At 38.8% G+C, this 23616-nt stretch overlaps 1 protein-coding gene across 2 annotated transcripts in view; it reads right to left on the bottom strand.

Annotated features, from left to right (window-relative positions):
- alk (ALK receptor tyrosine kinase) overlaps nucleotides 1-23616 on the bottom strand; it is a 435104-nt gene that overhangs the window by 88863 nt on the left and 322625 nt on the right. For both annotated transcript variants that reach the window (XM_085442295.1, XM_085442294.1), the window contains exon 5: nucleotides 4956-5089. In XM_085442295.1, the coding sequence (XP_085298421.1) occupies nucleotides 4956-5089 (134 nt within the window). The remainder of the gene's footprint in view (nucleotides 1-4955; nucleotides 5090-23616) is intronic.

The raw sequence follows: 23616 nt of genomic DNA on the forward strand, positions 1-23616 counted from the left end.
TCTGCTGACTCAATAACTGTAAAGCTCCAAACCTCTTTTGACATCGACGTTAACACAAAAACTCTCCATCAGGAGCTTCATGGCATGGGTTTCTGCGGCCGAGCAGCTCTTGTAGGTGTATTGTGTAGGTGGCCCAGTACTGTAGTCCATACGGTGCAGATATATGGCTGAGAGTTTATTTCATGCACTCAAAGAGCCAAAGTGAAATAGAAATCTAAATTAAAGCCTGATGTCCTGCTATAAAGTGAATGGTTTTTTCCATTACAAAATACCATCAACCATCCTTCCACATGTCCACACTCTGTCCACTACAGTAGCTTTCTCCAAACCCATTTCCCTCATAGCATTCTCCACAGGGCCATGTTTGATTGATGGGCCTAGGGACACTTCATGGTGCTGTGTACCTAATCGTGAAGTATAGACTTGCTGTAACGCTCCATTAATGCCCCGCGGCAGCATGGTGTAGTGGTTAAGGAAATGGACCAAGGAAGAGGAGGTCAGTGGTTCAGATTCCCTAAGGGTTCGCTGCTGCCTTCACTCTGCTCATTGTCCAATTGGAAAAATGAATTGTGACAGTTTGTGGGGTAATTCATGAGCACAAACACAGAATTATGCACTTGAGCAGATAAACGTTGTTATAGACGTTAAGGCAAACGTGACCTTCTGGCTTGTCACAGAGGAAAAAGTCAAATCTGCTATTGACACAATCTGTTAATGAGCTTGTCAGTCATCACAGAAGTGTCTATTTACTCTCAGGTTAAGAGTGTTGCTGACATGTTTGCTGAGTTTGAATGATTACGTTCTCTGGACAGATATGCGACAACCATAAAGAGAAATACTGGCAGAAGGTAGGATTCTAACTTCCTGTCAGAAGGATGAGCACTGGAGATAGGCATACAGCCACACAAGTCACTTTAAGGGCACCAAATTGGATTGCTTGTTGGTCCAGTGACTGATGAGTTAATTAAAGTGGAAGGGTATGGAGAAAGAAGTCAGACACTGCTCCATTTATTTATTCTCTATTGACTATCTCCATGCACTTCACTAGCTAGAGTAATCGCTGCCTTTCTGCCCATGAAAACAACTAAAGAGGAGGAAATGGACTTTGTCAAAATTACAAATCAGGTGCAAAAGATGAAAAGGAGACGTAATTTCAACTGAATGCATCGTATTTAGATGAATTATTAGCTAAATGATTATAAATAATACATCCATTCTGCTAATACAGAATATCTCAAGGCAGACCTGCTAAAAAATCAAATAATGAGTGAATCAGTGAATTAAAACTGTCAGACTGAATCATGCGTTTCTTAAAAAAAGTCTTCCAAGTCTAAAGGAAATTGTTACGCAACCATAACAGTACCAACAGTCTGTGTCCACAGCCTCCTGTCTGCTGAAATTAAAACTTCAAACCTTTGGGACCAAATTAAACACAATTAATCACCGAAGTCTGGATCAGTCTTACAGCTATTCACCCCAAAAGCTTGATAATGGAGGTCATTAATAGTAGTAATTAGCAACTTTTCAGTGCAAGGGACTAGAACAAATAAAGCAAACGAGTGTATTCGTCAGGGATTTAGTGTGAGAGCCTTAATGGAGCACTCTGGCTTCATGTTCTGAGAAGAGAGGTAATTTGAGCTCAGGTTTGTGACAGGTGCTGGAGGAAAAAGTGGGGGAGGTTGAGAACACCACGAAACGTGGTGAGGCCACACGGCGAGCGTGCCGAGACGGATTAGGACTTTGTTTAGAAGTGGGATGTGTGTCGTGGGTGTTGCACTAGGGACCCAGGTGGTGCCCGAAGAGAGCGTGGCACGTCTGCATGCTTTTTTCTCTCTGTCTATCAGCCAGAGCTTATGCACTGTCAGGGAAGAGGAACAGGGTGAACCCAAAACAAAGAACAATTAGATACTGTTCAACTAAAGCTGGATTTGCATGAGCAGCATCATACTCTTTGTAACAGTTACACAAAGACCCACTGGAGAATCACTTCTGTTTTAAGTGAGATGGAAATTGTTTTGATTGATGTGAAGTTAGGCTAATTATATGTTTTTAAAATTTTGCACTTTCATTAGCAGCATTTGATTGAATGATTCAGTTTACAAAGAGAATTTTGGGGTAAGGGAAGACTTACCCCTAGTGAAGACTAGATATGCACTGAACTGAACTGCATTTCCTCTCCTTCTCTTTCTTCCTCTCTTGTCACACTCATATACACAAATGTATTTACATAGCTGATAACCAAATACACCTTTGAACCAAACTCAAGTTTAAACACCTTATTTAAACCAAATCTGAAGACATCCACAAGACAAGTCTTTCCTGCGGTTCAATCTTCCTCTTTCACCTGGAGCTAAATATTGACCAAGCATAAAAGCCATTTCATTGTTGCAGAGTGCAAAGAGACTCTCCCTCCATAAAAGCAGAAGGGATTACATTTGCTGGACTGTGAGCATCTCTCTGAATTTAAAAAAAGGCCCCTGGGAATGATCACCATTTTTCTTTTTTTTTTTTAAAAGATGTGCTGTATTTTTTAATACAAAACTACAAGGTAAAGGATCACTTGACTGCATTCCAGTGCTCAGCATAACAAGCAGTCAAATATAAAGTGCAGTGCAGGTCTTTGTTCAAGTGATCCACCCAGAATCAGTGGCCAGAAATCACTACGACACAAACGTGGGAAGAACTGTTTACGTGCAGCTAAAGGTAAAATGCACATGTGTTGATTTTTTGAAGTGGAATGAAGTAAAAACAACCAGTTCAATAATGCAACAATCGTCAAATGTAAATTCACGTTACTTATAAAAACATGGCATATAATTGTAGCATGTAGAAAAGTTCAGTCAGCCTTTCACTTGTTAAATTTCAGAGCCTTCTGACTCATGACCTTAATTAGGTCCAAACTGACTTGTTTGGAGCTGTAAGATCAGATCATCTGTCAGCTGCTGACAATGAGCTTCATAAATTTTCTGACTGTTTAGGCTCCCGGGAGTAAACACTGAAGAAACTGAAGATAACTGATGCCTCGAAAGCAGAAAAAGGCATCTGAAAGATATGAGAAAGCTGCCAGCTTTTTTCCACTTTGCAAAATGTCCTTAAACGAAAATGTGAAAGTCGGGCACAATATATGGAAGACTGACTTCCCTACAAAATTCAGCACAAAAACAAAATCTTAATCATTTTAAAATCATATGCTGCAGACATTATGAATTCAAAATCTTAATCCACATTTCTGGAGGAAAGAATGACTGGAGTTTGATTAAAATAACACCTTGCATGCTGTCAAGTGTGGGTGTGGATATATTCAGATTTGGCATGTATAGAGCCCAGATTGAATTCCTCTAATTAAAAGCAAATTATGAGTGCTATGTCATGCAGTCAGTTGAGAAGTGTGAAAGGAGGCTGGCTTTAACAATATGACAAAGCTCCAATGTAGACCTCAAAGTCCAACTTAAAGTACTTGAAGAAATTCAAGCTGAAGCTTTCAGAATGGCACTCCAGCTAAAGATCTGTGGGCAGATATTTAACATGCTGTGCCTGAAAGAATATCTCAGAGCTTGAAATGATTGGCAGAAAAAAAGTGTGTGGAAAAAGTAAAAATGGAAAGCTACTACAGCTGCCAAACGATGACACCGAGTCTTAGAAAGAAGCCCAAATTTTATAAATGCAAATTCGATTTTTTTCTTCTTTTTGCAAATTTGTTGTCTTTTAAATAAAAAAAGGTAACACTGCAGTTTGTTGCAGGGGCTCTAGTTATCACGTAATATGTGCATAAAAAGGTAACAAGAAAACGTTTTTAAAGCATCACTTGTAACAAGACCAAAGACTAGAAAAACATCAAGGGGATAAAATGGCCAGAACAGCAGTTTAAACACGAGTTTAAATAACGTGAACAAAGGTAACGTGACTCAACGAGAAAGTATAATGCTGGATTCTCATTATAAATATAATGTTGTAATACATAAATTGGCAGTGTGTTGCTGCCAATTTCAAGATTTAATTTATTTGATTACAAGAAGCTAATGGTGAACCATTTCTCTTGGTCATTCTTAACTTGATTATTGCTTTTTATGTGGGTTCTGTGGTCTCTGAGCTGGTTGGGTAAACAAGTTTTCCTAAATAAGCCTGAAACGAACCCTTGCTTTTTAAAAACTTATACTAGGAAAAATCCCACAGCTTTTGACAAAAAATGTGATTTCTTTTTTTAAATAGAGACATTTTATACATGCAGATTAAGGCATTCTCTTCCAGTAAATCAGCACCGGGTTGGTGTGACAAACAGGTGCTGATTTGCACTTTTCTGCCCGTCAAACATCTGCCAGTTAGAGGAAACAAGGAGTTTATCTGTGTTTCTACATGTTACATGTTTGAGGAAAGTCTGCTGTGCTTCTGCATCTAGTTCAGAGGAAATTGAATCAGTTTTATTAACTCAATTTTGAGGAGCTTTCGAGGTTGACAGAGAAGGATATTATTCCAGTCTAGACCAGCCTACGCATTTCATTCAACAACATGCTGTAATGAAGTTAAAAATGACTGAGTGTAACTATGCAATTTCCATTTTGACATGTTTAAGAACTCAGTCACTCTGCAGACATGTGAGACACATTTGTCCACATACGCATCTGAAAACAAGGGAACGACTGAAAACGTAAGAATCCCAAAATTTTGTTATGAGATATATTGATTTCTATCAGTTTGGAGCCATTTGTAATTAATCTTGCAGCAAATAACTTTCATTATATATTAATTTTATTACTCAGTTACTGATATAAAATGATTTACCTTCCTCACAGTATTTAATTTGTAGAGAAGTAACAGCAACTATTTTGTGATTGTTGGAAATCTCTTTTGGAATTACTGACTGACGAAAGCCACTCTTAAAAGTCTTTAACTTTAATTAATTAACTTTTACAACAGCAACGAAACACATCACACACACATCAGTGGCAGCTACTTACCCATGGTGCAGTTGGTGGTGAAGTGGGGCTCAATGGTGGCCGTATCATCCTGCGGGATCCGCTGATCGTAGCTGGCTGAGATCCGAAAAGGTGATCCTCCGTTTGTCCCCAGCGTCAGGTGGACCACTGCCCAGCTGCCAAGAAGAGAAAGCAGGAGCAGGATCAGTGCGAAGAGCAGACACCATGGCTGACAGAAAAACCTACACCGGCTGCGGTTGAGAGGAGTGAGTGTAGCTTGGGCCTGCTCAGCCTGGACGACGGAGGTGGGACTGTCCAGGGCTGCACTGGAGGCTGACATGGTAGCTGCCTCATTCCCTTCCATTTTGGGAGGGTCCCTTTCTTCCTTTGCATGGTGATGCATGGCCCACCCTTTGAGGCCACCCAGACTCTGCAGGTGTAGAGGAGGTTTTAGAGGTGGCCAGGTGTCAGGTGGCGCCCTTGTTGAAAGATTACAATAAGCGGTGTGAAGCCGGCACACGCTTACGGATTGAAGCCACAAATACAGAAAGTGTGTGGTCAAGAATCGCCAACACACTGAGGCCAAGTTCTAGTGTGTTAGTGAGCTGAAAGTCCTGCACCAAATGCTGTTTTCCCTCAAGCGCCCAGCTGGCTTTGTGCAGTTCAACTGTCCCTAATTTTATTAAGCAAATTGTGCTGATTTCTCTTTGGCTCCCAGCTCATCAACAATCTCTCTCTCTCCCTCTCTCTCCCCTCCTCCTGTCTCCTGCCCATCCCTACATACAAATCATGACAACATGTATAGTTAATGTCCTGTGAACAGCTACTTCCCTGATGAGATCGTAAATTCAAGTATGCCACACCTGCACATAGACACACCAGCACAAAGGCTACAGAAAGCTACAAAAGTTCTATATGTTGTATTATTAATACAATAGTAACAGGTGGAAAAACTACACCATGCATAGACCATACATATTTTATTAACTACATCTTTGACATGTTGCATCGACTGCAGCACATTACAATGCTCATGCTCTCACATAATGGTACATATATTTAGCTGTTATTTAATAGACTTCTGTGAATTATATACTATAGATAACATTTTTAATTAATCTTTTGTGCATCTTAATCTGCATCTAAAAAAAACTCCTGAAATAACAGAAAATACAAGTGAAAACAAAAGCAAATATGTTGTGTTTAGACTGAACTAAATTGTAATAATGTTTTTGTGATTCAAGTTTATGTCACACATAAGCCACACGCTGCCAATCCACCGACAAACACAGGATCGTGACGGCGAAAGTCAGGAGTTAATAACATTACTGAAATAATAAAACTAACACTGAAGCTAAAAAATAAGTAGAGAGGCATCCACCAACCAGGGACCGGAAATGGCGAATTGTTGGAATTCTTGGCCCTGATTTGGTAGCTGGCCGGTCAGTTTCACAAACGTCTGATTATGAGCCGGTCCCTTTCATGCATGCATAACATGCAGAGAGGGGTGCAGGCAGATAATCGCTTATATTTTACACCAAAACAGCTGATCCGAATCTTAAATCACCCTTCATCCAGTTGAACATGGACATTTTGAAGAGGCAAAACAAAGGCAGCCAGGCACAAGCCAGCAGCCTCGGTATGAGCGAAAAGAACAAAACAGTTATAAAGAATTATAAGAGAATGTCCTGCTATCACATGGCTCTGGTGAAGATATAAAAACACCGGAAAATGATGTAAGCAAATCAAAATAAATTTGTTTTGTTATATAAATCTTGCTTTTCTTTGATAAGGTCAGATGTGCCAAGTAAAGGCAGGTGTACAGAAACTCATTTTCAGCTAATTATTTGCACATCTTTGCAGCACTTTATTCGGTCAGAGAAGATGTAACTTACTGCAGTTTGGGAGGAACTGTAAAGTTTAATTATTACTTTTGTTATGAAAACAAAACAAACATTTTCAGACTCCACTGCTCGCCAATGCATTACATGTTAACTACCATGTGGTCGTGTCCTGGTGTTTTATATGGATTGCCAGCCGATAAAACCTTTTTCCCCTCCTGGATCCTCGTTCTTTGTTTTTGTCAAACACTTTTGTCCCTCTAGTTTTTCCACTTCAGCGTACATCCCCTCACATCCATTCCAATAGTTTCAGCAATCTCCTTCCAGGAATTTGATGACATTTGTGACATAACATTGTTATCCTCCCACTGATAAATTCGAAAACTGTGGGGAAACAGTACCCAGAAACGCCAAAGGGGACAGTGCTGAACATAAATCAGGTGTTAGTTGGAGGAACTACTAAAGTAAAAAGTATATCTTTATTGTAAAAATACTAAAGTTTATGCTTTTGACTATTGCATTGAGAGTCCAAGCCTAGTTTCTGTATTGTAGGTGTTTTTAGCCTCCCCAGAGCCAGAGATTGTATTTATTGACCATTTTTAAAAGGTACCCAAAGACATGGATCTGGAAAAATTATATATTTTTTTCTTTTTTTTCCCTGGAAGTTTGGCTGTCCATGAAGTCTTTCATTAAATAGAAATCCGAGTCTTGTGATTTCAACTCATTGATATGAGTCTTGAGACATTTTCAGTGACCACACAAAGATTTCCTTCTTAAGACTGCTCATTTCTAACAACTTTGAAAAATAGTTTGGTAGGTTGTGGTCAAATCTTGAGTGGTTGTGAAGAAAGTAAATGAAATACTATAGAAAATAATGCACACCTCCGGGCTAAAAAAGTAGATTTCCACCATAATAGAAGACCTTGGAGTCAATGGGAATGCATTGGTAGGAAGCCTTGTGTTTCTTTTCACAGATTTATTTCCCCACACCTAGGTAACTTAGATCTATTTCCACACAAGGATTAAGAAAACCAAACACTTTCACTGCTTTATAAAGGTTTTAAGCCTTAGACCATTAGTGATGTTATTTTGAGAGATCTCAGCAGGTCTCTAGCTTTCAATTATGACAAGTGCACTGGGTAAAAGGGAGCTGTCTGTGTTTGTTTTGGGGTTTATTTTGTGCTTTGTTTGGGTAGAATCGTGCTAGTAAGAGTACAGCAAATATGAATGCGCACACAAGCCCCCACTACACAAACAGGCTCTGAGCTTTTCTGATTTCCCCAATGTCTGCGCTCGAACTCAGCAGGCTTTGCGTTGCTACTTTCACCAGCTTTCCTTCTTATGTTTTCCCCCCCTTCTTTTTTATGTTGCATTGCCTCTCCTCTGTCCTCCCTCTTTCTGGTGCTTTCACCTCTTTCCATTTACTTTTCGCTAAACCGTCTCCGCACCATCTCTCTGCCCCTCTTTTCACCCAGACACTGCTCACAGTGGAGGGAAGATGGGAAGTGATGTTACAGCACCATAGTACACCATTAGAGAACAGCTCTGCGGTATGGGACCTGCTACCTGTCATTCCCCTTAATAAGAAGGAAATGAAACCCTAGATAAGAGCTGCCACTGTCTCCTTGATAACCTTGAAATGATTTGCCAACTAAGTAATATACACATGATCTTGCTAAATTCACCACCAGCTCAGCTAAATATAGAAATGGTTTGGCTACATGATAACAATAGGTTTGTTATTGTGCAGGGATGTTTAAAATAGATCAATTCAACACTACTCAAGGCAACCTCATGTCCAGTTAGATTCATATATTCAAAGACAAAATTAGTAAAACCTATAATTTAGCATGGACGTATACTGCACCATTTCCAATGTGATCATAAGCAATTTAAGTTTTCAGCTGTTTTGCTAAGTTCTTAGTGTTTTTGGTGTTCTTGGCTAGTTAGCTAGTGGAGGACTTGACCCACTTACTTAGTTTGGCTGGTTGGACAGATTTAGGAAGACTTCTACTGGTTCCGAAGTTAGTTTATTTAAGAATGACAGACCCTATTATGTTCTTCAGTAGTAGCAAAAAGTGTCCTCAATAATGCTCAAAAGAAACACGATGGACCAGAACTCAACAGCTACAGTGATAACAAAGATCTGACTATGAATGATGATATGAATTTTCAGGGTTTTTCAGCCTTTTCACTTTAATAAAAAGGAACAAAACACTCCTAAAACAAAACTGCTTTATCAATATAGAGCACTGTCTCGAGACTGATGAGGAATTAGCTTTAAGATGTGTCTGGAAATTGCAAACTTGATTTCTGTCCAGTAACAGGATAAAATCCTGTGCAAGTCTTAGTGTACTCAATTATTTTCATGTTTTTCATGCTATGTCTGTGCTGGCACTCACGGGACTCATTAACAAACCGGTGGATACGAAAAGAGCTGCCAGAATACATCAGTCAAACATTTACATCTAATTAATAGTATACCATACGAGGCACAGTAGCCCTAAATAAAAATACAAAAAAAGATAATGGATGATAAACACCCCTCATGTGGGAAATAGATATACATGACTAATCTGAGTGCAGATGCTAATAATTCTCATCATGGTCCTCTGTGTCATAAAGGCCTGCTGGTTATTTAAAATCACCTGACCTTTGTGCAGACTGCTGTTTTTTCAAAGACTCTCTCATGATGGGAATGTTTTCTTCACCACAGGAAAACAGAACAAAACAGCTCAGACTGACTAATCTTTGCTGCCAATTGACAATTCTCATTTCATAATGCTTTTCATTTATGCTCCCTTAGTGCTCTGCTCTGGCTAACGTAGCTCTTTTAATTTTCATTTGTTGTGAGTGTGTGCATGTGTGTGTTCGTAGGCTGCTTATGTCCTAACCACATTACGACTTATTTGTTATGGGTTCTGTTTTGCATTATCTGTGACTGTCATCTATCAGGACAAACAATAGACAAAGACGTGAGTTATGTTGTATGTGTGGTAATGCTTCCCTAATGCTGTGAGGTGGACACTGCCAGAGTGAGCATACTGCACAGAGACAAGCTTTATAATTGCCTCATATACAGGACTATTGTCCATGTGTGTGGGTGATCCCGAGTTGGACTGAAGATACGGTCTAGATTAGATTTTGTTTGGTCATATGATTAAATTCAGTTGATAAAAATATAGAAAAATGATTTAAGTAGCAATATCAAGGCCTGGCAAATACTCCATTCCCTCAAATGGCCACTAGAGGCCAGCTCCAAAAGTGACAGGGGTGCCAAGACAGGAAGCTGTAGACCCAAACTGTCTGCTTGGGCCTTATTTCAGCTAACCTCTGACCCTATTAGAGCACATGTGTATACTGTTTTTACATAATTGTCCTTACAGCTTTATCCTAGATAATTAAAACACTTGGTGCAGGTGAAAAAGTTTTAAACTTTGTAACCCATAGAACTTTCTTTAAACCTAAATGTTTCATATAGTTGCTTATAAGACGTAGATGAGGGAGGATTTCGTTTTGTTTTCTTACAAATATAGGACAGACGTCCAAAGCTTACAGCAATTTGGTGATGTTTTCATTAAGTATTTTTACTCCTTTATGATGAAATGCTACATATCTGTTGTCAAAAGTGGAACGAAAGAAACACAGCTAAGCTGCATAAATATGCCAGAGAGGAGAAATTACTGCACTTTTGTCTTTTACATCATAAATATGCTCATTCAATAAACTAGTAAACTCAACAATATCTCCTGTTGCTTGAGCGGCTCTCTGTAGAAACCAAACGAGTCATTCTATGGCAGAAAAAATGAAACTATAATATGCCGGTAATAACAAAATGCAGCCTATAGTATTGGCAAAGCCATTTAACTTGGGTCCTCAAGTCTGAGTGCAAAGAATGGAAAAGGTTTTTCAGAGTCCAAGTACCCTGTTGAATGTATCTGCAGTAAAACCAAAGGAAGGGGAACAGAAATGGAAACTGCTTTACATGGTAATGGAATTTTTACCCCCTAAGAGACATAGGCAGTGATTTTGATCATTCTGGCTATTTTAGATCGAAGTGGTATTTTTTTTTCATGGTGGAAAGATGAGATTGATTGAAAATGATGCTCGTACAAAATAGGTAAGCATGGAGGCAACTGGGTTTAAGGACTTCAGAGGTGGGTGGGGGGGGATCTCTACTTAAGCCACATTGATTTTGACTGTCAAATGGCATAGTGCACAACAAGCTTAAGCCAATATGTCAAGAAAAGATTAGACTGAATGGCCTGACATAGCCGAGCTGAATGAATGCCACTTCTCCACGCTATGCAGGACGCTTTTGAATGGTATCTGTTATGCTGTAATGCCACTAGACTGATAGGGTGGATGAGATAAGTAGGGTTGTTTCATATTAGGGACATGTTTTTAATCTCTCTCTCAAAGATGTCTCCAAGATTTAAAAAAATAAAAAATTTGTTATGTGGGAAAAATAACTCCGTATACACCTCATTCTAGGAAGCCAAACTTTGGTATCAACAAATATATACCTTTTAGACAGTGAATAACAAAATTGCTTGATTTTGGCAGTTTGTGAACACTTTGGAAGAATGGCTTAGACGACAGTAATCACGAGGCTTTCACATAATTTGCAGACTAAAACTTGGGATCGCACTCAAAGCAAGCATTAGCCATTGTACATTCAGATGAGTCACACCTGAATACAGCTAGCTTGCATTTACAGTGCAGAGCAAATTATTCAGTGACTGAAAAATGAACAATCTGCCCCAAGCAAATTACAGAGGATGAAAGCAAACCCAAGCAAACAAACAACCCCAGATTAAAAGGGAAAAAAAAGAAACAGGATGCAAGTGAGTCCACCAGGGATTCATGTCAGTGTGGTATTTTCAGATGGCCTAAAAACAGAGACAAAAAAAAAATCCAAAGGCAGACCAAGTGGGTAATCAATGGCCACACCTCTTACTGCAATGTGACTACTTCAGAAAGGTTTGTTTACAGTAATTACAGGATATGTGAATTGCAGAAGTTTTTGAAAACACATGTGCCTTTTCCCAGAAGCTCGTGAATACTCAAAGATAGAGCTGATGTGTTGATAACTGCACACTGACTTCTCTTTTGACCTGGCAGTTTCATTTCCATTTTGAAACCTGGATCTATGATGGATTTTCCAATAAGTTATACTCCATGAGCAATAATTAATTGTCCTCTTATCCCTTCTGTTTGGAGTCATGAAAGGTCAGAAGCAGGGAGAGCGGGACCAAGACCAAGGATAAACCACATTAGTGACAAAATATATGAAAATAATTTAGTCACAAACAGCATGAAATGGTGAAGCTGGAGTTGAGGTAAGCTGCAAAGTGGTTTGCTGGTGCTCAGCGGCTGTGGGCAGGCTAATTCGGTTTAAATAGCAAGGTGTAAAAGATATAACTGGTTGGATATGTAGCAGGGTGTTGGTTGAGCTGCTGTGCTCAGCCTGAGTTCATGGCCATGCCTGAATAAAGTATACTCAAGGTATACTCCACCTTGATTACACACAACCTAGCCAATGGGGCAAGAAGTCAAACAGTGAAGTGAAATGTAATTTTTTTAACTAAAATGTTCTTTTTTATGATGATCATTTTCAAAAAACGCGATAAAGTCTATATTGATACACACGTAAGACAAAATATGATAACTTTCAACTCTAAATTGAAGACTGAGAATGATGAACCTAATCACATTCTTCACTTTCACACACACTTTATTCCCCGTTGTCGCAACTTTACACTCTCGGCTGCAGCTTTTCAGCTGCCAGCCGCGCACATCAACAACAACAGCAACCCAGTCAGGACCGAGTTTAGTCCTTTTATATGCAGGGTAGGTGTGACGAGCCGATGCAGCTCAGGTGTGTCCACCTCCCCCCGCAGTCATGCCGCCGTCCACGCCCCGCTGCAAAGACGCATTAGCGGAGTTGGTGTTTCTATTTGGTGAAGTCGCTATTTTAGGTTCGACTCAAAGGGTCGAATTCAATTGAGCTGTTTTCAAGCACAGCAGCCAGAACACAGCCCGGCTACTTCCTGCACCGTTTGGGAAATATTACAGATCATTTATGTAAAGATAACTCTAAGAGAAAGGACAAGCTTAAAAAATACTTGCAGTAATGCACGCTTATCTTTCTTGTATCTGCATTTCCACAACACAAAACTAAAATAAAATTTGCTACAATTAATGGTGAAACTGTACATGGAATTTTTGCTGACCATAAGTACTTTGATCTGAAATGATTTAATAGAGAACTTTAGAAAGGAACGGTGAAGGGTATGATGTGATTAAAAGATGACTGGGATATTTCTCTATTAGATGTACATGACGGCTATATATCAAAAGAATGGCAGGCCTACAGTCACTCCCATTTTCATTTTCTGAGCTTCCTTCTTCAGCTCTGTAGAGAACACATTTTGCTAATGTCCTGAGCAAGTGTTAAATCAGATCTGATAATGATTACAGTCTTGTAATGAAATGTTATCTTTGGCATCCCCTGTCGAAGATCCCGTCATCAGTAAATTGTTTTAGCACACAGGGTGGACGTTAGCTTGGAAATCATAATCCAAATGAAATGAGTTCAAACCATTGAGCACGCTGCATAAAATACACAAGATTAAAAAAGAAAACACAGTGAACCTCACGTTTTGCTGACCTTATGAACATGTTACTTAACAGTTAGAGTTAAATGATGATCTAAAAGGCTGAGCATCAGTGAGTTATGATTGAAGCCCAACTGATGTTTAGCTATTTGCTATTTGTCCATTGGTTACTGTTCTTATAATATTAAATCTCCTGGGGTTCCAGCAGACAAAGCAACACAAGAAGAATGACTTTGGTGTTATGAAGAAGAAGGTTGTGGACCCAAAAAAAAGAAAAAAAAAAAGCTTATGAAACAGGATTATGTATCTTGTTATTCAATGGTGACAGGCAGGTTTCGTCAGTTAACTGCCCATCTGCACTCTGATATCTCTTGCCAATTTTCGCAGGCTTCAGAATTTATTTGAAAAGTATCTGAGCTTTGCAAAAAAGAGGCACCAGTTCATTTTGTCACCATGACAGAAGAGCCTCAATAACCAGGGGCAGCCTGTCCATCTGGAGGAGCAAGAAACTCTCCCAGTGGCCCAACGGTGTGTGGGATCATACCAATGAAACACACAAAAAAGTCACATTCAGTTTGATTCTCCACTGCAGTGACCAGCTGGCTTTGTACAAGTATGTTTATGTGTGTGACTTGTTCTCTGTTTTTATGTTGCAGCTATAAATTCATCATATTTTTCTCAACACACAGTTCTTTCATTACCTTTACTTTGGCACTTGATTTACATATCAGGCTGCTAAATAAATGGCCTTTATCAGATGTAATCAGCCACTCATAATTGGTCAGTAGGCGCCCTCCTCCACCTAATACTAGGTTCAACAGGCAGATAAAATACAATGCAATCAGTGACAAACATTAAAAAACAACTCCTGTCAGAGCAGGAACTCTGACAAAACCAAACTCTTTCTGCCTGTTTTTCCCAGGTAAATAGCAGTCTTCTAACTCAAATGCCAACGGATCAAAAACTATACAACTGTTGGCTTTTGAGAAAGACTTGAGGCAAATCTTCCTACAATTTAGTGGTAAAATGGTGATTGTAGAGTGAAAATTGTGAATTTACCCATCAGTTGCAGAGAAACTTTTCAGATGAAGATTTCAAGGCTCTTCATCCTAACTTTCAACATTCTGCCTGTTTAAATGAATGTTAAAGTGTTTTGTTGGTCAAGTTGGTCATTTCAGTGGTTGAATGGTGTTTCAACAACAAACAGTGCAGGGAGATTAGGTAAAAAGTTTGTATTTCTTTTGCATAGAAAAACAATCCCATCATTATCATGCAATACCGGCACCATTAAATCATGTGTTAATGAGCCTATTAATAGCAGGAGGAGACCTCCTACGGGCAATCTGTCCGGTAATAACTTATAAACTATCAGCGTCTGATAATCTGTTTCAAATGTTACCAGGTCACACGCTGGTATATTGTTTTTGTTTCATTTTAGGCATTATGGGCCAAAATTAAATGTATTCTTTAAATAAATTATGTATAAATAAATTGCTGCTGTGCGGTGGTTGTTTATGTTGATGTAGTGGACTGCAGTAAGGTAATTGTCTTGAATAATAAGCAGTGAGCAATGGCAAGTGACACCAAAAAGCAGCAGCAGTCCAGTTGACTCAACATTTTCCACATCTGCTGACGCCATTATTCATAGCTACTTACACAGAGTGCAGCAGTAGCATCTTTATATTTCGCCAGCGTACAAAGAACCAACAATGCAAGTGTTAAGCCAAACCAAACCACAGTGTTGAGTTGATGCACGTGTCATATAATATTCTATTCAGTATATTGTTGAGAGGCACGACATGTCAGAAGCTAGCCCAGCTGCTTTCTGTCTCTGTCTTTTCCCATGTGTTATAATTTAATTTCCTATAGTTTCCTCTCTATCCGTGCAACCATTAGTTACATTGCCTCTCTCCCATTGATTTTTTTTTTTGAGCTGGTTTCTTCGTGCGGTTCTATAATCAGATGTGTTATTCCACCTACACCCTCCTGTTCAGAATAACTCAGAGGTTACAACTCAACAGCCACAGTAATGATATTGTGCTGATTGAAATATCACAGCAGTTGTAAAAGTTGGAAATATCAGAGTTGGAGGCTAAAGGAACCGCAGAGACACATTAAAATAGCTTGTAGAGAAAAAATGGAAATCACCTTCTCTTTGCGAATATAATGTAAAGTACTTTTTTGTTCAATTCAAGGAAATGCTCATGGATATTATCATGGCAAACTGATATCAGCCTTGTCATTTATTTTGCTTTTGCTGCCCATTCTCCTCTGTACATGGCTGAACCTCAGCTCATTGGTGGGTTTTTTTCTTGTCAATGTCAAATTAAACTGCATATCCAATTTAATAAGGCTGTTGCTCTACCCTGCATGGCACATAAAGCATGCAAGACCTCAATAAATTACTAATTTCTGTGATGAAAACTTGGCCTCTCAATGTAAACTGCTGCGCTATTACGAAGATGAAAGGCGTGGGGGAGAGATCACATGGCTCCTTGCACTTTTTAATTATGACCAAAATTCAATTACACTGCACCCTCGTCCTTTACAGAGCCACAGGAAATTGCTCCAATCGAGTGACAGCACTTGTGATTAAAACATGTTCACTTTGTAACATAAAAATGCTGTTAAGTTCACAGGAAATGGATGATGGCTTAAGACAAAAGAACAAAGTCACCCTCTCCTAATTGAATAATTTGTCTGTCATCAGAATTGCACGTTACCTTGCATGTTAGAACAATTTTCCCCTCACATGCACGTGCAAAGAACACATCTGCTATCTGCTATTCTCCCTGTTATCAGCACATAGGACAGATGTGCAGAAAGTTTGCCCTGGAAACTGCTCATCCAGATTCTGCTTTGTACTCCTTGGTGGAACATAAACAAGGACATGAGAGGCTTGAAGATTTTTATTCTTCAAACATTTTACTTGCATTTTTTTCACTAAGAAAGTAGCCACTTCACTAGTATCTTGTATTCATTTATAGTAGAAACCTCTGGAGGTTCCAATGAACTACCGATCAACCCAGGGTGAACCCACATGAATACAAAGACATGTGCCGCTCTTAGGGCCACGCAGTTCCAAGACGTTATCTAGAAGGACTCACTCAAAGCAAAGACCTGTATGTGACTAAACCGTGACTAAGAATGGGAATTGTGACAGAGTTTGGCGAAAACGCCGCCACATCATATTTTGCTCATTTCTTCCATTTTAGATGACAACTGACAGACTGCTGTTCGTGAAAAGCTACAACCAGTTAGAGCTGCCTGACTTGGCCATCAGCGCCCAGCCAGCGTAAGCTTTTCACGCTCACACAGGGAGGAAAATGATTGAAGAAAGAGGGAAAGAGTGTCCCTGGGCAGTCACAAAATTTTTAGTGAAAGGTTTGCCACCTTTTCTCTATGTAGAAGAACTAGATTTTCAGTAGTTTAATGCATTAGTAGATATTTGATGTATATACGAACCTGAAATTAAATCAGTTTTTAAATTCCATCTATCCATCCAGCCCTTCATTTAGCTCCAACCTTAAGTTGGTAAAGTATAACATGAACAGCTTGAGCAGTGAGCGGGGCAGCCGCATCACCTTGTGTTAACCCGTTTATGAAGAGCAACCATTTCTTTGAACCGTTTGCCATTTTAGACAGTTGATGAACTGTGGGGCACGATGGCCCAATATGAGATCAATAAGGATTATTTTTAACTATGAATGATGCAACTTTACTCCAAGACATTAGCATGAAGTCCACATTTATGGCTACAAACACAAGATCATGTGTGAGATTCCCCCGAGCTGGAAAAACTTGAGATCGTTTGTAAACTGCACAAACCAAAATAATTTATTTCAGTGGCCTTTAATGGCCAGTTAATCAACAGTTTACAAGCAATCTGTCAAGGAATTACAGAAAGAATTAAAAAGCAAACAACAAACAAAACAAACTCAGTTTTAATGGTTGTCTGCATAAAGATGCGTACACAGATGGGATCTGTATGGATGCTATTTTAGGGAGGAACGCATTCCAATATCCATATGGCAAACATACTTGTCTTGTTGATTAGGATTTCAAAATAACTGAATAAATTAGGTGAGAATCAAGTCAGAAATAAATGGAACGGACCTTAGGATACTATTGCACCAGATGGCACCTGAAATATATACAGTTCATTATTTTTCTGATAATAACCTCAGTTAAGTATGTTTACCAGCTTTAAAGCTGTACGTTCTTTTGTATACACAAAACATTAATGAATAAACAATGAAAAGGGGCTACAGTACATGATGATGAATGCACTGGATTTCTATTTCATGTTTTCTTCAATGCTCAGGCTCAAATCAGGCTGCCTATATATTGTAAACTAAAAGGGAATATTTAAGTGGTGTTTACTTGTAAACCTTAGGCCCTGGGTTCTATGAAAGGAATGTTTTTTTTATGTTTAAATAGGAAGCGCAAGGGAGTGAATGCTGGGCTGTGAGCTTGGAAAGCATAAATCAATGTGAATGCGATATGATTTGCTTTTCGTGTGGAATGCTGGCTAAACCAAAAACAAGTAGTAGACGGGACTTCAAGGAACAGTACTTCCTCTATTTTCTTTCCTTTAATGCAACGTGGCCAGAGTTGACTTCCAGCACGATTCACAACGAGACGAAATGGTTTAAGCAATTGAAGTTTGAAAACTCCTTTAAAAGGCTACATGGAATTAGTTGAACTAAATATGTTTTTCTTTTACTTTACTGTAAAAGTGACAAACAAAAAAATGTTACATTTTTATACAGTTAGTGTGCTTTTACATTTCTTTAAAGATAACGCTTTTGCATAAACAAGCACTCGGTTTTTGTCTAAAAGTAATTTTGGGTATGTTTTATAGGTTAGGATGATCAAACATTGGTAAAGCTATGAGAACGAGGGCGTGCATACATGATATAGATATCATATTTCAATAAACATTTAATCCCGAATGTGTCACGTCGCTATTATTAAACCTTTTTGCACAGATGACTAATGTGCTATTCTAGTCCATGCGACGGTGTCACATTTCTCTTACCTGCAACGTGAAAAGCCTATTTTGTCAAATAAAACATGTCATTCATTAAAATGGAAATTTTTTCCACTCTTAGAAAAGCCATTAAAACACACACACACCCTTCAACGATAGCTGGCACACATTACAAAGTAATTTACAAAACTTTAAGAGAAAGAAAGCAACTACATTTTCTGAGGAGAGACAAAGTGATGCACCACGTATTGGAGCCTCAGTTGCTGCGTGGTTGAGCATTGTTTGTTGTAAATATGACTGTATTCTGCATGAATAATCACATAAGCTACACTCATGTAGAACAAATCCATGATCAAATTTCTGCTTGCTCCTGTGAGAAAAACTCTATGTTTTATGCACAAATCCCTATTAATGTTACATCTTTCATTTTCAGTCATGAAAATGACTGAACGGTTCTATCAACATCCTTTTATGCATTTCATGAAAAATACAGTTAATTACAGTGAGTAAAGGCTGAGTCCCAGAGCTCAACTAGTTTGCAGTTATTAATAAATAACTGAATTTAGAGCTCAGAATTTGTGCTACACAGATGAGACTCACCGAGCGTGGGCCTATGAAGTGACAGTGCCTGCTTTGCCTGTGACCATTCAAGCTTGGCGTGACTGGGAGTGCCTATTTAATTCGGACAGCGCAGTGCAATTTTTGTGCTCCAAAATATTCGTGCATCACTGCCTACACAGATTACATCTTAGCACAGGGGTTAGGTGTATGTATTTGGGTTTCTCAATATGACTGCGCTAATCACAAACTCCCTGCTCCAAAATCCCATGAATACATATATTGTATGAAATGTTTTCTAAGATGTTTGGAAAAAATTTCAGCCTTTGCATGTGCATTAAAACGTATGAGCACTGTGTGTAGCAAATCATACTAACGTGTTATTCTTCTGCCTTACACAGCATCTCTTTGGATTGATAAGTCCGAGTCTTTCACTTGATTAAATCTTCGCAGCCAATCTGAAGCAAGCAGGACCAGTATGTTTGTTCCAATTACAGCGCCTAATTTGAAGGATGCACTGCATATTACCAAAGCACCAAAACAGTGCCCAATTACGTCCACCTCGTGTGGGTTGCATGATTAAATTTTGTGCATTGAGGAGCTGCTGCTCGATGACGCATATAACAACTTCACGACTCGTCTGTCTTATTAAAAAATATGAAAAGGGGAAACTGAGGTAACTTACAGAAGAGACAGAAATGTGGCCGTGATGTGGCACAGCAGCCAAAACAGTCAACTTTTAGGTGAACGCTGATTATTGTGTTAGAATGCATGTGTGTGTGTAACTTTGACCTGTACCATTTACGGATGTGGATAATTAGTTGACTAGGCAGTTAATAGCTACTGCGCTCTCTACTGTCTTTGTAGTTGGCAGGTACCAGCATGCTCTCTGTCACTGGAAGTTATAAACAAGCAAGATGGAAAGCAACACAGGCAACATCTCACTGAACCAGCGTGGTTCTGCTGTATTTTGATCTGGAAAACAGACAGTTGTCCATCTATCGTGGCTGGAGCCTACCCGAGCTGACGATAAACAAAATATGTATGTAGAACAAAACTGCACATAACTGAAGCACTGCATAAGCAACATGAGCGACTGGAAAGTGAGGCAAAACAAAAAGTTCTCGACAAGATGAAAACCAGGATCTCCTGGCTAACAAAGTAATAATTAATACCACTGCCATGACAGAATTTTGTTAGTCTCCAAACGGGGACCATTATTGTGTGGTAGCTGATACTGCTGGAGCTGGCACATTGGGACAATGGTGTCACAGGATGTGTGAGATGCTGGCGGCTTCTGAGAAAACCTCATTCAATTACAGCCACACCACAAAAACTGCCTCAGAATAACCCAAGGAAGACAGCAAAGAGCTGCAGGCACTGACTCTGGTGTCCAAACACACTACTTCATAATCGAATTAAGCATCCATGGGATGTGCAGGAACATGGCTGATCCAGGGAGGGACCTACACATTATTAGGTCGCTGATTTATATGACACAGACACTGGTGTGGTGTAGAGGCACTGCTGTTTGAGAATACTGTCTAATAGCTCAAACTAAAGCTCTGTCCTAGCTGCTCCCTGGAGTGTGCAATAAAGATCAGCAGAGTGGTCATAGAGTGATATGTCCAATCTTGCCTCATGGAAACATGGATATAGAATCACACAGTATGTGAAGGCCCTAAATATTTTAAAAATAGATTGATTTTTCTTTTCAATGTTAAAAAAAAAACCCTTTAAAAGTTAAAAAATAATAATATTAGAGCTGCTTTTTGGTAAAGAAGAAATATCATCAATTTTCAAAGAAAAAAAAGCAATAAAGGAAGACGAGTTAATCTAATGAGCTCGGAAAGAAAAGTATCTGGTTACAGTCGGGCTGCATTTGGCATCGGTGTCTGTTCTTTAAGTTTCCTTAAAGATGTTTCACCTCTCATCTGAGAAGCTTCTTCAGACCAATTGGTGGAGAGTTCCAGATTTTAATCCCTATTGCAGTGTTCGCAAGAGGGTCGTGGACACCTATTGATCCTCTACCTAATCACACAAGCCAAGGTGTGAAAACAGGTTGTGGGTTCACCCGTAACCTGTGATATACTGAGGTCAAATGGCCCAGGGTGTGAGTGGGCATTAAGACATCTGGGAAGGGATCTCAAAACTGGATTATAGATGGCAGACAGTTGGTGTCATAAGCCACCGCCTCTGTTCAAAGATGGTCATTCACAGTGGACATAGATGGCTTCTTTCACTCCCCTTTCAAACTATCTGTCTTCTTTATCCAAAATATGAACACTGGCGTCCTCGAAAGAGTGACCTTGTTCATTTAGATGCAGATAGACACCCGAGTCTTGTCCCGTAGAGGTGGCTTTTCTATGTTAATAATAATAATAATAATAATAATAATAATAATAATAATAATAGTTCTACAACTGTTTACAACTTGTATAGTTTCATACTTCATATTTCTGTATAGTGTTTCATATTTATATCCTGTTCATAGCCTGTACATACTTATTACGTTATAGCATATTCATAACATACCTTCATACAATGTACACTGTAACATACCCATAACAGACCCATATTTTTGTACCCTCATACCTATAATAGACCCATTTGTGTAATATATCTATATATCTATACTATTGCTAATATATATTTTGTAATATATCTATAATATTGCTAAAGCACTTTCTGAATGGATGCAAACTGCATTTCGTTGCCTTGTACTTTTGACATGTGCAATGAAAATAAAGTTGAATTCTATTCTATTCTATGTTGTTCCATGCTTTTACGAAGTGGCTGTTTGGTCTCTCCGATGTATAGGTCTGAGCACTCCTCGCTGCACTGTACAGCATATACTACCTTGTTAAGTATGTGTTTGGGAGTTTTTTTCTTTTGGATGAGCAAGTTTGTGTCTGAGTGCGTTGCTGATTCTGAAAAACACTGGGATGTTGTGCTTGGAGAAGACTCTCCTGAGTTTCTCTGATAAACCTGCTACATAAGGGATAACAATATTGTTCTGTTTGCCCTTCTGATCCTTCCTAGTTGGTGTCTGACCTTCTTTTCTGTGCATCTTTGCTGATTTGTTGAAAGCCCAGTTAGGATAACCACGTGTTTTAAGAGCTTTTTTTTTTACATGTGTGTGTTTCCTCTTTTTCCTTTCTTAGACTCTCCACCAATTCCTCTTAGAACTGAAGAAGCTGCTCGGATGATAGGGGAAATGTTTTCAAGAAACTTAAAGAAGTCCAGACACTTTTCTCTCCGAGCTCCTTAGATTACGATGACCTAGATGACTGAGAACCTTCACAGACATGAAGACGGGTGAACTAAACTGTCTGTATCCTAAATGACACTTAAAGCGCTGCTCACTGTACCAATCATCCTAATGTTCCTAACTTTGAATAACCAATAAAGGGACTTTGAACTACTACATAAAAATGCTCATCACATTTTTTCTTATTAAAGAATATAAACTAAAATTACAGATTGACATTTGTTTAGTCCTATTACAGTTATTGCCTTAAAATTGGGCCAAGTTGCTGTTTTCCTCCCTAATCTAACTTTGGGTTGTGGTAAGAAATGTGTGATCAGCTGGCATTAAGCAACGTCACCAGCCATAATAGAAAAACTCTATATCCCAAGGTTTTTAAAGAATGATGTAAGTGTTATTATTGTAGCTTCATATTTTGTGTGGGTGTAGAAAGAGCTAAAAGTAAACATATTTGAAATTAACTTTATCATATGTTTTTTTACAGATAACCAAACAAAATAATTAGATATACACACACAGTGTACAAATAAATATTCTGTGTATCTTTATCTCTCAAATTAAAATTGTTGGCGCATATCACTGCACACAAAGAACGTGCTGAGGGGGTTTCTAAAACATACATTCATTTAAAAACAGACTTATCTCTTGTTGGCATTGTGTTTTTTGTGTTATGTATTTACATTCATGAACTAAACCTCTGTGCACATCTATGTAGATTTGTTCAAACTAAACTGGCAGCTTCTTCTCACTTCAGAATCTGCCTATTACATGAAAAAAAAAGTTTAAAGCCTGAAAGACTTTAAACAAAAATGATGACATGCTCAGTGAAATGGTTTATGTATCGTTTGCTCTGCCAACAGTTCTGGGGAGCTTTGTGCAAAATGGCTTGCAATGTGGAATGAATTGTGTGGTTTGGGGATTTGGGTTTTTATTACCTTGCATCATAAAGTTCTCCGTGGTTAAAAAATTTTAGAGTAGAATTTTTATATTTTGGTAGGAGTTGTGTGCTAAGGAAGGCTTCACCAATGGTACACACTGGGGCTGATTACTGTCTACGCAAGGCAGTCAGCTTACATGAAAGGATCTGGTAAATGTTTACTTAACATTTCAAAGTCAGATTCCTAATTATCGGGCAGAATGTAGCAGCTGCTTTTTAAGGCGTAATATGAGAAGCACCCGACAGAAATGTTTCAACACCTCTATTTTGGGCAGGCAGAGTAACGGCACTAAAGGTAGCTGAGACCTACTCTGCATTTTTAAAGAATTAATTTTGCAAGTTAAGTTAACTGATTTAAATTAGGTGTTGAGCCATTATTGAATAAGCTAAAATGAATGGATGGATGGATGAAGGTAATGAAACTAGGGCAAACATTATTTGATTCCCAAACCAATGTAATATGTAAGAATTCTATGACATAAACAT

This window comes from Copadichromis virginalis, linkage group LG19 (genome assembly GCF_057382275.1).
Source record: "Copadichromis virginalis isolate Kocher_CV1m ecotype Utaka linkage group LG19, C_Virginalis_male_GT1.1, whole genome shotgun sequence".
Classification (NCBI taxonomy): Eukaryota; Metazoa; Chordata; class Actinopteri; order Cichliformes; family Cichlidae; genus Copadichromis; species Copadichromis virginalis.